Consider the following 17755-nt stretch of genomic DNA (forward strand, 5'->3'; position numbering starts at 1 on the left):
TATTGTATCATTTATATCCTGCTGCATTAGATACGCTTTCATAGTTTCCAAATCATGTAAAGCATCGGAAAAATAGCAATTATAATGGGAGTTCCATTATCGATTTCCGTATCAGAATCGCTGTTCATTGATTCCTATAAATCAACAATTTCATTAACTTCAGAGATGACCAGTCCGATGCACAGATGGACCACGTGTGTCATAATCGCCAAAGAATATCACAAGAGTTATTCTTCCCATATGACTTCTTCTGAAGGGTCAAATGGAGAGACGACATCTTCATCATTTTCATCACTTACCACTTGTGGGTCTGAAAATCTCGCTTTCTGAAAGCATTTTTACCTTCACGTATACTTAGTATGGGAAAAGTACAATAATAGACAAAAATAAATAAATAAATTCAAACTCGAGTTTTTGATGAATCTACACGTTTTACATCTCCTTGAGTTCGAAAATCACATTTTTGGAAAATGTCCGTCCGTCCATGTGTGGCAAAGATAACACAAAAACGCTTTGAGCTATACGGATGAAATCTGGTACGCAGTCTTCACACCAAATTTATAGATTTCTATGAAATGTTGAGCAAAATACATTCAGAAGACCGTCTGTCTGGTTGTTCGAATATAAGTTAACACGATAATTACAAAACGAAGAGAGCTAGACAGATAAAATTCGGTAAACAGGATTAGCATCTATAATCAAGACATATTTCAAATTTTAAGTCAAATCCAACGAGTGAAACTCAAAGGCGTATTTACTTAAAGGTATCAAATCTGGCATGAGATTTTATGACCACAAATGTAGTTTTGCGTCAAATTTTTATTTCAATCGATTAGGAAAAACGCATTTATAATACAAATTCGATTTTCGAATACTCTTAACTGCTCCTCAGGTCGAAATCGCCAAAAAAAAATCGACAAGAGTGCCAAATATATTCAATAAAAATGCTGAACTCACGTCAAAGATTGATATTTCGTAACTATTGAACGCCAATGCTATTTTCTGGGGTAAAACTATTAGAGAGTAGGTGAGAAAGCTTTGGAAAAATCAATCCTGCTGGTTTCAATTGTAATTTTAGACACATGATCCAAAGATTGTCTCAAAAATGTAGAGCATATAAAATATTAGCTTCCCATCTTTTCTCCGCATTTTCGTCCAACGATGCTATAATTTTTCTCATAAGCAACTTTCTATAATTAATTTTTAGAGAAAGAATGATACCAGTGTCTAGTGGTTAACGCACATTTATGCGATTTGGATTGGTAACATGGGTTTGACTTTTATTAAAATTGCACATTGGAGGATAGTAAACAAAAGAATATTTCTATTTTGTATGTTCATAGACTTAACTAAAAAATGTCAAAAAAAAGTTTGTAAGTGGGGTAAAAGTCACCCAGGATTTTTTTTTCTTTGTGTTTTGCCTGTAAGGCCTTGACGTATTTTAAAACACCGCGACTTTACTGTCTTTTCTTATCATTGCTTAAAACTATTTCATATCATGGCTTCCTATGGTTTTAACTTGTCAGTTGCATCAGTATTAACGTGATTTTGCTTTTTTTCTCCCCTCCAAAGTATTTTTCATTTACATGGACAAGCGTTTGGTCGTGTTTTAAGTTATAAAACAATCTTGTTTCATCTACATTGTAAATTCTGGATGTTGAATGCTCATCAATCAGGCTGGGAAACTTTGCTTCCTAATCTTTTATCTTTTACTACATCTCATTTACATCCGTTTTTTCTCTACATATTTTTTTTTCTTTGGATTATGTGGTATCTTTTCTTAAAACGGTCTATCTAACAAATTGGATACAGAAACATCTTTCGCATTACACTTTTTGACAAGATGAAGGGCTATTTCTTTTATTAGGGATCTATTAATGACAATTTTCTTGGCTTAAAATATGCTGAATCAATCCATTGGGTCTAATTCAGGAACAGAAAGCGGGGTGGCTTTCAATGACTCTTATTTTCGACGATTTCTCTCCACATTCTTCAGTGGCCTGTTCAATTTCTTCGCGTTGTTTAACAATTGTAGCTAATGTTGTCGTGGACATTTCAAAGCGTACAGTTACAGCGTTTTGTAGTCCCATGTTCTTGTGAAATTCGAGGAAAATATTTAGCTTTTCATTCAATGTTTTCTTTTCGGGCAATTTGCCATGCTTCACAACATTTCGAAAATCAAATGTTGTACAAAACCGAATGTCCAGTACCCTTCCTTCTCTGCATTGTGAGAACGGTGAGATAAAGAAGGAATTTTCTATCTCACTCACGTAAAATCTATGTGAAAAGTCACGCTTATTATTCATTCGTTCCAGAGAAAATAGATAGTGAATTCATTTGAAAATTAATCCAGTATTTTTCTAACCTAAACTAACAAATAGTGTTTTTTTGGAGGAGGGGGGGGGAGGCTGTTGAAATATTCATTAATTGTTAAATGGGGGTTCATCTTTATTTTAATTAGAAAGAAAGAAAATTAATTAAATTGCGAAATTCGATAAATAGCGGACTCGTTAAATGAAATTTTTTGTGATCTTATGACTGCCATTGCAGTTTTCTGACAGATTTTTATTTCCATTTGTCGGAAAAAGATGTCCAAAATGCACTTCTGATTATCAGGTATCTTTGTATTAAACATATTCCAGCTATTAATCACTAAAAAAATTGCCAAAGATCGCATGCTATTAGGCTCCTTCGCAACTAATGTTCACTATAGTCTGTATTATTTCTGTAGGCGTTTCAAGGACACTCGTTTTCCCTACTCTTCACTCTTTCTCCTTCTCCGCTGCCATGGTTTCGACAAAACTTGCTTTTTTTTTCCACGCCAGTACGTTTCGGGAATACCTTACCTTCGAAATACCTTAACAGCTGTGTAGAAAAGAAGAAAAAAAGTGACACTGTTTTTTGCTTTAGCGTAGCGAGGCAGACAACCAGTAACGAGGTAGAAAATGTGACCTTGAACCGCCTACAGAAAATACACAGACTATAAAGACGTACAGTTAATAATACTCAAGAACATTCATTACAGAATATGCTAGAAAGTTTCGGGGTGACTACTCCATCAGCTTTTATGTAATCTTTATTGATATCCACATATGAAGTATTATCTCGAACTATTTAACACAAAACCGATTTTTATGTAATTCATTGCATGTTGAAAATTTAAGTAATAATCGGTCATTCTCATATATTGATGTTCTTTTGTCACTGCAAATACTGCCAACCAGCTGCCTTTGACGACCAACTGGTTCGCCTGGAATACTGATTATGTTTAATTTTGATTAATCTCTTATACATTAGTCGCATGTTCGTGATCTCTCAAAAAGTATTTTTAAGCATTATATTATTATATACATTTCAGCCGGGTTACTGATTAATCCGTTTTTAAGTGATAATAAATAAATAAAGTGCTATAAAGTTTAATGTTTCTTTTCTAGCATTGCAAAATCCCCCCCCCCTATTTTCTTCTTTTGTAAATTGCGCATATTAAACAGAGCTTTTCTGCCTTAGCTCTTAACAATGAAAAAAGCGTTTACGTTTAACTATTTGATGAAACCATGAAAACAGTTTGAATTCCATTGCAATAATGTAAAATTTATGTTCAAAAATAATAATATAAAGATATTGAAAATACAGGAGGAAAAAAAATTCACATTTACAGTTTCAGAGATTTTTTTTCTTTCTTTTCTTTGATAATCTACGTTATTTTCCAGGGTATCATGATGCCTGCCTTTAGTGTTTTAATGGGCAAGTGGGTTCCACCCACTGAAAGGGCCCGTTTCATGGCAGTGATTGCAAGTGGAATGCCTGTAGGAGGATTTTTCACTGTTGTCATTTCCGGAATACTCTGTCACTCGAAGACATTCGGATGGCCTTATGTCTTTTATGTCTTTGGTAAGTCGCATGAATTGAGTATATGTATTTCCCTTTTTACGTTGCCAAATGTTAGTCGCATTTAGCTACCAGTTAGTTCGCCATGAATTTTCGCTAATTTGATTTTAGTTAAAAGAAGCTTAGTTAGCTTAGAAGTGATTTCATGATTTTTGCAAGAAAATATTTTAAGCTCCAGATTATTTTTATTAACTTTACATCTTGCTCTTGTGTATATAAACCATTCCAATAAAGTCAAAACCATTATAGTGCACTGCTACAATAAACATAATCCAGAATCAAACATTTTGGCGGTGGTTTGGCATAAATGTTTGAAGAGGTGGATATTGGCACAAATATTATTTAAAATTAAAAGATCCGCCCCCAAAGCTTCAAAATTGAATCTTCATATAAACCTAACCCATGATTGTATTCTACATGTCGCGAGTAGGTACCTAAATAAAATAAAAGAATGTGAGTTTTTTCTTCCAAATGTTCCACTCTCACTTTGTTTTTAGAGTATGAAAAAGGACCATTTCAATCCTGAATTTTTGTAATGAAAGAAGCTGCTTGGAAGTTGATTATGCCTCTTTCTAACAACATTTCTACTTAGTTAAGTAGATAATCGTGTTACTGATTACATATGCCATTTAATAAAAAAGCCTTCTTGTTGCAGGTATTGTGGCTATTATATGGTGTCTACTCTGGATGGTATTAATATACGATTCACCGCTGAGTCATCCATACATATCAAGAAGAGAACTGAATCGGATTATGTCCTTACGGACGCAGAAAGCTCCGATACTAGTGAGTAAAAAAATAAGCAAAGCTATTACAACTTATTAGTTAGCCCACGGTAAACTTCTGCAACTTATACTTTCTCCTTTCGTCTATTTCGAAAAAAATTATTTTATTCTTCTGTTGAACTGTTGAAATCAATAGTTTTCAACTAAGTGAATCCGTGTAATAGCAAAGGCAATTTATTGCTGGCGATGATATTGATTGCATTACTTCTTTGTATACAAATTATTTATATCGAATTTCTTGAATTATTTTACTTCTTCGTATGTGCAGTATAGAGAAAATATAGTAATCGTCAAAATATTCTAACTTGAGCCTCCCAGAGTTCGAAAAACACATTTTTAACAAATGTCCATCCGTCTGTCTGTGACAAAGATAGCTTAAAAAGGCTTTGAGCCAGGCAATTAAAATTTTGTGTACGGTCTTTATACTAAATTTGTGGATTTCTATCAAATTTTGAGCAAAATCCGTTTAGAAGTAGTCTGTCGAATATAATTTTACACAATACTTACAAAACGAAGAGAGCTAGATATATAAAATTTGGTGTACAGATTTAACATCTTTAGTCTAGACACTTGTCAAATACATTTTGAACCAAATCCAACCACAGGTTGACTGTCTGATGGCCTGTACTTTCAGAAACATGGAAACGTAATAATTCAAAAATGCAATAGCTTAAATATATCAAATTTGGTACGGGATTTTGTAGTTTCAAGTGCAATTTCGTGTCAAATATTTGCTTCAGTCGTTTGAGAAAAACGTGTCTAAAATACAAATTCGTTTTTCGGATACTATTAACGCATACCAGGGATAAATCCCCAAATAGCTTGTCAAGAATGACGCGATAGATTCAATAAAAATGCCAACTCCACGCCAAAAGTTAATATTTCGTAACTATTGTACGCCAATGACGTGTAAGACATTCTCTGGCATGACAAGCTTATTAGAGAGTATGCGAGAAAGTTTTGGGGAGACCACTCCCGCTGGTTTGTTTGTCATATTCGATAATTGATACTGTTACGAATCTGTGATGCTGCTCCCCAGCATAGTTGGTTCCATCATCAGAAAGACTGTTTTACAGTCATTTGTATTGGATGGAGTCCGGGTGTCGCGTCGGAGGTCCCAAAGCTTGGCGATAATTTGGCGACTTCGGCGCCAAAATAGATTATACCCGAAAAATCGAGAATTTTCCCGATCTGTCCATTAGGAACTGAGATACGCTTCTAGCCCCGCCTCCTGAGACCTATAAAAGGAGGCAGTCTGCAGCTGCCGAGAGTAGTCGGAATCGACGGTGAAGAACTGGCCTTCCAGAGTTAAGCGGAGCAGCGACGGAGTCAAGCTAGTGCTGAACTAAGCTGTGCGCTACTGTCTGCAGTAGAGTCTTGTTGTGTGCACGTCTCGGCTGAAGATAATTGTCTTCTCTGTGCTGTATATAGTTGTTGTCTTTGTGCTGTCCTGTGTGTCTTCGTGTAAATAAACGTCGTTGTTTTTTTCTACTGCAGCCTGCTGATTGAGCGTTCTCCACAACATATAACTTCCACTATCTAAACGAACCCGGAAATTTCGAAACAATACAAAGATATTGTTAAATTTAATAACTTTTGAAAGCACAGACTTAGTAACTATCATTTGAACCTATACAGGAGAATCTGAAAATGAACATTTATATCTTAATCGATACTATAAACTTTGTACTTGATGAAAAAATGGACATTAGCAACAAAAATGATATACAGAACGGCATTCTAAAACCAAATTGAACAAGTATACTAAGGGTAACATTCGGATCATTTTGAAGGCAAAATAGAACGTACGGATCTATTTTGTTACGCAGATTCACTTTGAAGATAAAGGCAAATAATTAAGCCGCTTTGAAGTATGTGAATTGGCTTCATAGAATCTATTAAAAATTTCATTTTTACTAATGATTCGTCATGCATTTTTTTTTATGTATTTAAATTTTGTCTAGGTTCTCATGTAGCAAAAATTGGGAAAATAGTAAAGCAACAATAATAATCTTTTTTTTTTTTTCACAAACTAAAATAAATAGTGATGTTTCAGTAAAATTTTCTATTTAAGAAAGATTTTGACTCCCCGAATTTAGACACAAAAAATTCGGAAGGTACATTTGTTTGCTAAACGTTTTTCATAATAATTTTCCTTTTATTTATTTTTTATTTTATGTTTTTTTTATTTTGCGCTGTGAGAAGAGTGCAAAGAGGAAGTGTTGCGTTCATCAAAGAATTCGAGTTCGAGATATTGACTAGTCGCTACGTATCAAATCCTCGTGACTCTAAAATACACAATCATTTGGAATCCTGTCAGTTTGTGAACTCGATACCTCAAAAACGCTTATGAAATTCGGTACATGGACTTCACGGCAAATTTATAGATTTTTATGAAATTTAGAACGAAATCCATTCGGTGGAAATCTGTCTCTCCGGTTTTCCACATAAAAATGAACATTGAAACTACAAGACATAAAGAGCCAGATATATAAAATTTGGTGCACAGATTTAACATGAAAGGTGAAAATTCGCGTCAAGTATTGATTCCTATGTATCAAAGCGTTGAAGCTTAGTCGAAGCTGAAGCTTCTATCTATAATTTCGTATATAAGTAAAAGCGGCAACTCAAAATTACAACATCTGAGATAAATGATATTTGGCTTGTGATCGTGTGATTAAAATTCTAATTCTGTTTCAATGCAATGTATTTTATATGTGCAACAATTAAATGATATATTAAATAAATTATACCTTTATAGTAATAAAGTCTTCTTATATTGAACCAGTTGCTAAAGCAGAACTATATTCGCAGCGAAAAATTAATTTACACTCGCAGTTCTGTTGTTTTCATTACAACTGTCCAAGGATCTAACAAGATTTCTTTTGTCGTTTTCGTGTAATTATAATTTATAATGAAATAAATTAATTTCAATCTCAAAAATTAATTAAAGCATCCAATTATTATTTAATTACTGGGTTTGAATGACCTTTCAAAGTCGCAATGTCTTGGTGAAAAGGTTTCACCTTCGGGAAGAGAAACGGTCTAGGTTCGAGACCCGATTCCACTGAAGAATCGTCGTGTAAGCAGGTCTGCATTGGGGCCAAACGTCCTCCAGTTGGTGTGGTGCGGAAGCGTGCAGATGGTGAGTGCCAACTCAGATGTCGGCCTCGTCATTTGACAGCTGTTCAAAATTACGAGGTCCGTCCCAAAATAACCCTAGTGTTGCTTTAAAAATGTGATGTTAATATAATGAAACTTGAATGATATTTCATCACACTGTTTTTATTGCTCATATATCCTTCTTTAAGCTAAATACTTTTACAAATTTATGGACAGTTTGAAAAAAATGCGTTTAATTAGCAAGGACATATTTTTTCTTCTGGGTTAAAGTGACTTTTCTCTCAAAATACTTATAGAGCAATACCCTAGTGCATGTGAAGACTAAGAGAAATACATTTTTGTAATTTTTTTTATTGACAGGCCTAACCGCCACTTTATTTTAAACTTATTTATCTATTATTATTAAATTTATCATTACTATTTATTATTAAGTTTATCAGATTAAAGATTAATTTAAATGTACTCTCCAGTTACTATTGTTAGTGAATCTGAGTCATGATTATTGGAAAGAAATGAAACGAAATTCACTGATAAGAATTTCAGAACGAAAGAGGAAGTTGACATTTTTTAATAGTTCGAAAGGGAAACTTCCCTTTCAGATATGAACTTGAACTTGAATATAAACAGTGAAGGATATAGAAACAAAGGCTAAGACTAAAAAAGTTACATTTAATGGAAATAATACTTGAGGCTTGAATAAAGATGCTTAGATGATGTTTGCTTGCTTGAGATAAAAGAAAAGCAAAAGAAATGTTCGGCGGATCGATGTTGATTTTTTCCAGAGCGCAGCTTTGTAGACTGTATATTTTGAACAGTTTAACAAGATGTGCGAAATGTCGTTGTTGGTAGGGCGTTGGATTCGCGTCCCTTGGGTTGCGAGTTCAAACCCCACCGGCCGAAGACTCTCCGTGTGTATGGTGGCTGGCGCACGTATAAATCTGTAGTGGCCACAAAGTCCTCCATGTCGAAAGTAATACCACTGGGGGTACTGGATCAGGGGTGATCGTTCTTTGATTCAGATCTAAATTACGATCTGTGGATGAGGGAATGAAATGCGTGAATGAAGTCCGCCCCGTAAAAAGGATTGTGGCGTGTGTGTAACTAAGTCGTTTTCTTGGCCCTAGATGGCGCTACTGGAAAAACAAGAGACGTACCTTTGGCTTAAACCACAAATGACTTCTTAAAGTAAGTGGGCTTATCTAAACAAGAGCCATTAGAAACAACAACAACAAGGTCGTTGTCTTCGTTGCGTTTGATAGACAAGGGGTTATCTGAGAGATTGAACCTGTGAAGAAGACTTGGAATAGTGATCATTTTACTAATCACCCGTGCAATTATCTTGAATCCTACTTCTAGTCTATTTAGTGATTATTCTGATGTATGGAAAATCTCCAAAGAAAGCAAGATATTTGCCCCCGTGATAATTATTTGAGTCGATTTTAGCAGAGTTCTTTCTCAGATTGGAGCTCACATCCTTCGGGCAGGTTTCATATATGAAACTGGGACTAAGACTAAAACACGCTCAGTCGTTTCAGACAGTTAAAATTACAGTTATTAGAATCTGAGACTCAAGTGAAGCCATGGAACAGTTAAAAAGTTTTTGAATTTAAGTGATTAAAGATAGCATTATTTTTAAATGTTCTGATTTGAATTCATGGCATACATGTGGCAAATCATTTTTCTTCCAGAAATATCCAGTTCCGGTCGCTGCTATTCTAACATCCTCAGCTGTGTGGGCCTACATTAGTGCTGGCTTTGCGTCATTTTGGGCTCTCTGTCTTTACGTGTCGGTCGTCCCCCTCTTCTTGGGCACCGTCTTGAAGTTCAACATTGAAACAGTAAGTTTAACTTAATTCTACTCTCAGAATGAATAAATTATTAGATGACCATCTAACTTTACTTTTTAAACTTACTTTCAAAAAAATCTTATTGCATATATTGTTACATGGATGTATACATGTATATTATCATTATTTGTCTTGAATAACTAATTTAATAGGGAAAAATCAGTTTTTTTTGTTTTTTTTTTCGTAATAATGACTTTTATCCGACATTCGAAGTAATTTTGTGAACTAAGTCATGTGCTTCAAAGTCAGAAACTGTATGCTTGTCGTTGTAGTTTCAATAAATTTATTGAATTGTAATTCAATGAAATAAGTAATCAATACATATTTAAAAGTTTTGAAACCATTTTTGTTGTTGTTAAAATATATCGGTGTTAAAATAAAATCGTAAAAGCATGAGATTCTGATAGAAGTGATTTTAAATTAATAAAAATTTCAATCGCATTTATAGCATATTTTAAATTTTTCATGAATTTTAGGAATTTTTTTTTCGTGTATTATTTATCGTGGCTTAATAATCTTATTATTATTATGAATCTATAAAATTTCTTTACTGGTTGATGTAGCAGAAACTAAACAAAATAAAACGTTGAACTCATTTGGCAAATAATTAATAAAAATAATCAATTAAGAATTTCTGATCGTTTTTGTTTTAAATTAAAGAGAATTGTTTGAATAATGTTTTCAAAAATTTTAAATAAAATAACTGAAGTAAAATTTCAAATACAATTGTTTTAGTTTCAGTTTTTTTTTCGGGTAAAAAAAATAATGTGATACAATTGTAAAGACACTATAAATAAACACACAAAAACACTTGCTTTTTGAAACAAAAAACTTTGTGATAAATATACACATGCTCCATATCTTCTCCTGAATAATTGAACTGATTTCAAACAAACATTGCGCACTTATTTAGGATAAGAGAAAATAAAGTACACTCTAGCTATTGAAATGTATAGTTTAATTAAATATTTAACTAATTAAAAACAAGCCGAAATTTTTCACGATTTTTTTAGCATTAACATCGGAGCAAGTTATTCTATAAGAAAAATGATTATGCCATCTTCAATTCAAAATTTTACCTTTTCAATGATGCAAATTTCATTTTTCTGCAATTCTTTCTTCGGCATTCACTAATTTTTTAAAATCTAATAAATAATGGAATGGATGTAGAAGTTTTTGAAATCAAGGAAATTTATAAATACGCCATGCCTAGCAATGAAGTATCACTTTGAACTGCCTAACCTTTATTTTTTTTAAATTTTTCTGCTTTATTTTTTTAATGCTTTTGGTAGCATTTTTATTGGTTTTAAAATAAAATATAAATCTGAAGATTATTTATTTAGTTTTAAAATGATTATCGTTGGCTTTTGAAAATCGTCTGCTTATTTCATATTAATATTTTGATTTTAATTGAAGACGTTTCAAACTATAAAACAGTTTTGTTTATCATAATCAGAAAAAAGAAGAATTTTGTAATATATTATACAAAAGTGCATTTTACATTATAAATATAAGAAGCAAACTTTTTTTAAATCCCGTGCAAGATTGGATATATCAGCTAATTTTTAAAAAAAATAGAAATAATCACTGTGGTTGCCCTTTAACATGACGACAAGAATTGTTCTCCTATCACGCTTTTGAAGCAGAAAAAAATTGTTCATATGATTTTTTATAAAATTAGTTATAAATATGAAATGTCCTAATATATATATATATAAAGTAGCAATGGTCTAATATTTCTCATTATCATTTTCACAGAATGGGCTAATGTCAGCGATGCCAAATATTGCCGAGGCCTTAATCTTGGTTTCAACCAGTGTGGTATCTGATCGAATGCTGAAAAAGGGGGTTCTAACTGCCACGACCATACGCAAAATATGTATTTGTACAGGTAACAATAGAACGCTTTATTGAATATCATTCATCAGCTGCAACAGCATAAAAAAAATAAACTGCAACAGTTGCATATTATTGGCGAACAATAGTTACAAAAAACATTTATTAGCAAACCAACTTTAGTTGTTGTTTTTTATGGGGGGGGGGGAGCGGATGGAATTAAGTGCTAGCAAAAATTTGATTAGAATATGTGCTCTAAATTCTAAAATTACGAACAAAATTTTATTTATCTAAGTTATCAGATTTTTGAAATTTAAACTATTAGATTTATTACATTTACATCCGTAGGTCATATACTAAATTTCACTCACTTAGCTCAAAGCATTTTTGAATTATCGTGATTACAATTAGAGAGACAGATAGACATAGTTCCAAAAATATGTTTTACGAATTGACGGAACTATGAAATATGGAAATTCGCCAGATTTAATTCTTTTGAAGATAACTATATATTCTGTTTCTAAATATTGTACACGAAATAGCAAGAAAGAAAAGAAAATAATAGTTATGTTCTTAAATTAACGAATGTTTGATTTTAATTTGAGTAAATTCTATTGCACAGCCCTTTTAAAGCAAAATTAAAGGACAATTATTAAATTTCCTTGAATTTTAAATTCAGTATTTTAGAATTTCTGTCTATTTTGCTCATTGGATAATATAGCCTTGGGTAGGTACATGGAGAAGGTTGAATTTACAAAAGTTTTAGGAGAGTTAACTTCACTCATTTAATTGATAGCAATTAAATGACACTTCTCGAATACTTATTATGAATGTTTTTTTTAACAGGTCTGTTTGGTTTCGCGTTCTGCATGACTATGGTAACCTTCACAGGTTGTCATCGAGTGGCCACCGTGCTGTTATTGGTCATGGCTTTAGGGCTGAGTGGATTTAGTTTCTCTTCTACTGCTGTGGTACCTGTCGATATGGCGCCTAGATTTGCAGGTAAGATTTCAATTTATTGTGCTACATATCATTCCTCATATGTTAAAAATAAAATATGGTTAATATCTGCTATCCGGCACCTCTTCATACCACCAATGTATGCCAAGTCGCCATTGCCATTGAGACATAATATCTGTTGACGGTATCAACCATACCGACTAATAGATATCAAACAAATTTTATTTATTATCTTCTAAGTCCAATATATTGCCCTATAAAGTGGCGGTAGATAAACTGATGCGTACACAGAGATTGAGTTCACTTTTATTATTAGCAGAAATATTTAGGCCATAATGATCCATAGAATTTATAGAACACATTCCTGTGTATAGTGAATAAATTATTCTCAAAATCTCAGTAAAAATATTTATATATGATTTATGGAAAATAATTTATTGTCATTAACCGCAGATACATTTCAAAAGAATGCAAAATAATTTAAAAAGCGCTTTCAAAATACATGCATTACTTTTCAGGTACGATATCTGGAATCATGAATACGTTTGGAGCTTTGTCAGGAGTAATAATTCCTATGGCTGTCGGATATCTCACAAGAAATGCGGTAAGAAAGAAAATATATATATATAAGAAGATTCCAACTTCTAGTTTGAAACATAATAACTTGATAAGTTTTCAGACGCAATTCGTCATTTTATTTTTACATCATTTTTTTTTTTTTTTAAAATTTACGATTCATTTCATGACAACGATAATGTGTAAATGCGTATCAAAAAATGCGTGTGAATATAAATGAAATAAACAAAACAATGAAACTATTTTAAAGTATATCAAAAAAAAAATATAAAAATGAGGGAACAGATTTTGCGAAATAAAATTGGCACCATTGAAAGCTTTTTTTTTATGTGTTTGATTTTAAACTGGGATAAAAAAAAAAGATTTTAATGTATCAAATTGGGTATGAAATTTTGTGACAAGTGCGTTTTGTGTCAAATCTTTGTTTCAATTGGTTGAGAAAAACGTGTCTAAAGCATAAATTCTATTTTTGGATATAATTAACGCAAGCTAGGGATTAACCGCCAAGTAACTCGCCAAGGATGACAGGACAGATTCAGTAAAAATGCTAAACTAACGTCAAGTGTTAATATTTCATAACTATTGCACGCTAATGCCATGTAAGGCGTTCTCTGCGATAACACGAAGTTTACTTCATAACTCGATTCGGATTCCCAGGAAAGCCCCTAGCTTTTAATTCTCCTCTGCATGTCAGTTCTTAGATTTAAATTTATTAAAAAAGGAACTTTGAAATCTTAAGTATAAAATCTGTGCAAAATAATAACCAATCTTTTGCTTTCAGCAAACCATGAACGAGTGGTCGATAATATTCTATTTCTCATCTTCCATCTGTGTGGCAGCTGGTATCATATTCATTTGTTTCGGGTCAAGTGAAAAGCAGCCCTGGAATAATCCAGCTCCAGAGAAAGAATCTTCTGCGGAGTTAGATTCTTCTATTCCAACCGGGACAAGTGAGTATTTAGCCGAGGAATCATCTCCTCCTCCATCAAGTTCTCCGAAATATTAAGATATCTTTTCTCCCAAATCATCTAGATGTCGAGAGGAGGAGGGCATCTCAAGAAGAAGACATAATGACCTTTATTTACCAATCTCCTTAAGAGACAAACACTTTGGGAAAACAGCAGTTTAGCTGCTATAATTAACTTGTAGCTAGTTTTTGAGGGCAACAAATCGCCTACGATCAAAGAGAACCTCAAAGGCCAATGGGTGATAGATACCAATTTATAAAGTTTCGTAGTGAAGATTTTACTATTTTTTTAATGTTCAGAAACTTGTCCCCTTGCTTAAAGGTACAGGACTCACAAACAGATGCACAGTGCCATCAATTCTTGTAGGACAAGTTACGAAGTTTTAAGAAGATGCATCATTCCAAGGCGTTTAAAGGATGTTATGTGATATTTTGAAATAAATGTTTATTTGTTATATTGTACTTATCATGACTTTAATAGTTCATCAGAAAATCTGAGAATGTTACAAAATTTAAAAAAAGATCACCTTATTTTCCCTTTTGTGCTAAAAACAAACTGAATAAATACATCATTACCTTTTTTTTTGGTTACTTTTTAATATTTTGAAATTGCTATTACAATTTAAATATAACTTATACTTATAAAAAAGAACTATTTACATTTAGCAGGGGTGTTTGTGGGACCCAAAAAAATCCCCTGAAACTTTTACGGACTTACTACCGACATTTTGGAGTTTCGAGAAGGGGGGGGGAGAGAAATGAAAAATTACAATTATGAAGTATTGAATGACCTAATTATAAAAGTTCAATGAATTACTTTTTTTGCAAAATTAATAACCATAAATTTTCAAACATATAAACTACTACATTTTATGTAAATATTTTAAATTACCTGAATTAATTCTTTAAAAAAATTATCTAATTTCTGCTGCTTTTTTTTATTTTCTGATGTTTGTGGGCTTGTCTTTCTTTTATGGTAAACTTCATAATTGCAGGAAGGTTGACTTTTATTTTCCTCATTTACAGTTGAAGAAATTTCCTCGAGAACTGCACATGCAGAGGTAGAAGCAGTTTGCTTTTCTGCTAATGTAGAAGGTTTTTCAGAGACTTTTATAGGTGACTCATCTGATATACATGTTTTTAAGTCCTCTTGATATGTTTTCCAACTTCTGTTCATATTCAGTAAGAGATCTTTGTGAATTGGATCAGTCATTGGATTTTTTGAGCCATATTTTTCACATGAGGTTTCTTTAGAAGCCATTAAATCATATTTAATAGTCTGCACTGCATCTAGGGAATCAATCTTAAGAGAGGTTCTATAGTCAGTGACAAGTGTATCCATTAAGTTGAATGCACTTTCCACTAATGGGCCATGGAAGCAGCTAAGGCAGGCTTTGACCAATTTAGCCAATGTAGGATACTTACAATCATTTGTGAAATCATCTTTTAAATTAAAAACTTTAGACCAATATTTATCAATTGTACACTTGACTTGATTTCCACTTTCATCAGACGTGTAGAGCATTTCTTTGGTGATATCAATATCACCCTGGTATAACCTTATTTCAGCTTCTACTTTTGACTTTTCATTATCACTAAGTATTTCATTATCACAAAAATATGGACATAAAAGATGATAATTTTTCAAAAGCTAATATTGTAATGGTTTTACCTCTTAGCTCTGGATCTAATGCTGTAAAACTAATTAGATATGAATTTTTAAGGGGTAATTTCTGTTTCATATGCTGTGCTGTATTAGTATAAACTTTCATCAGAGAAATTTGGAATTCTTTTGCTATTGGATGATTTTTTGATAATTTCTTCAGGAGAGTGGAAGCTTCTGCACCAGTAAATATTACTTTGCTAGGTAGATGGAATTCTGGATTTGTGACATCAACCTTTAATAAATCATTATAAGATGTGCACTCTATATTTTCTGGCTTCATAAAAAAAAAAAGAGAAAAATTTTGCCATCAATTTATAAATATTGGAATGTATTAAATGAAGCATTGGTTTTTTTGTTTCAAATAATTTAATATATGTGTTAAACTCTGGTAATACTTCTGAATATAATGCCATATGCAATAAAGTTTTGTTCTGCATAACAAATAACCCATTTAGTATTCTTTTTTTCCAAGCTAAAGTATCCTTTGTGAGTTGTTGGGAATGCAAGCAAGAATACACCCCTTCAACAATTTTTTTCTCAGCTGCAGAAATATTTCTTTTATTGTATACAGTTTCAACATAAGAAAAATAATCCCCTTTATCAGTTTTATCCAAGTAGTGAAAATAAAATGCAATAAGAGCATCCCACAGATCTTTGATTCTTTCTAAAACACATAAAATGTACACCCACCTATGGTCTGGTCTCTTCAAGGGCTTAAGTTTTTTAATGGCAAGGGATTCACAGATTTTTAAAAAATTTTCTCTTTTACTGCAGCTTTTCATATCAAAATAGATGTCATCAAACAAATCTTCTAAGTATCTATCAAAACATGAAGCAAATTTTTTTGCACAGTTATTAGCTGTGTGACATGTGTCGCCATCAATATCTAATAAGTGGGGTGCTTTGTTTGATCGTAGTCTGGTTTCAACACCTTTTTTTTTTCCACGCATGGTGTTACATGAGTCCATTAATACACTAATTAAGTTTGCCCATGGAATATCATTATCTTCAATAGTATTAACAACTGCTTTAAAAACAGCTTCTGAATTGCAAGATTCCATCTTTAGAGATGCAAAATGATGAACTACAACTTCATTTTGATTGTTATCATAAAACTGCACCAATATTGCTAGTATACTTTCTTGAGCATTGCTAGTACTTTCATCCAAATTTAGAGAAAATGGAGTCTCCTTTAAAGTTTTAATGATATTTTCTTTAATAGTTTTTGCGAGCCCATATTTCATCTTATAACATGTAGTAGTCCTGGACATTTCCAACGAGTTTAGTGCCGTCTGATCGCGGCTCAACTGTTTGCAGAGTTCAATTAAATTGGGAGCTTCATTGAAAGAGAGAATTCTCGGCGATAAACGAAGTTATTAATACCTCTTGGCGTGCTTTTCTTGTCACTATATCCAATGGCCGAGCATCAGTCTCCAGTAAGTCATCAGTATTTTTTGAATTAGCATAATTACTTAAAGTCATTGAATGTCTAATGCACTTTGAATATTTTATGTGCGTCACAGTTTTAGAATGATTTGTGAAAGACTTGAATCCTTCCCCACCATACTTCAGCAGTGAGTTACAAAAAACACAATATGCTTGTCCAGCAACATTTATTTTCTTGCACCATTTGCATTCCAGACACCTTCTTCTAATTGTATAATATGACTATTTATATCGAGAAATTTCATAGTGAAATTCTCTTGCGTGCATAAATAAAAAAATATTTCAATAAACGAAACGAAAAATTTACACGTGCATCAATAAATGAAACGAAAATTTTACACAGCGGAGAAAAAAAAGTTGCGAAGCGATCAATGACAAATAGCTAATACGGCGAAAAATCCCCCTTCTCTACTTATTGGCCCCACGCCAGGAGAGATAAGACCTTTGAACCCAGAGTCACGTGATCGCACATCTGGTCGAACGAAGTCTCTCCCTTTTTTTTTCTGCCGCGCCTACTTGCCGAAAAGAATCCAGAAGAGAATGTCCGAGAACCGGGGGAATGAGTCATAACTCGCAATAAGGAAAGAACAAAAAAGCAGATTTCCCCCCCTTTTCACTGCCTTTGGAGAAAGAAAGGAAAAGTTTTCACCACACACACTGA

General features: G+C 32.8%; 1 protein-coding gene across 1 annotated transcript in view; it reads left to right on the forward strand.

The window, feature by feature from the left end:
• Nucleotides 1-14021, forward strand: part of LOC129985017 (putative inorganic phosphate cotransporter) — a 33461-nt gene extending 19440 nt beyond the window's left edge. Inside the window, exons 5-11 of the mRNA XM_056094946.1 lie at nt 3711-3891; nt 4544-4674; nt 9485-9634; nt 11402-11534; nt 12326-12481; nt 12958-13043; nt 13797-14021. Coding sequence (XP_055950921.1) covers nt 3711-3891; nt 4544-4674; nt 9485-9634; nt 11402-11534; nt 12326-12481; nt 12958-13043; nt 13797-14021 — 1062 coding nt within the window. The remainder of the gene's footprint in view (nt 1-3710; nt 3892-4543; nt 4675-9484; nt 9635-11401; nt 11535-12325; nt 12482-12957; nt 13044-13796) is intronic.
• The last annotated feature ends 3734 nt before the right edge of the window (nt 14022-17755 follow it).

The sequence above is a fragment of the Argiope bruennichi genome, chromosome 9 (assembly GCF_947563725.1).
Source record: "Argiope bruennichi chromosome 9, qqArgBrue1.1, whole genome shotgun sequence".
Classification (NCBI taxonomy): domain Eukaryota; kingdom Metazoa; phylum Arthropoda; class Arachnida; order Araneae; family Araneidae; genus Argiope; species Argiope bruennichi.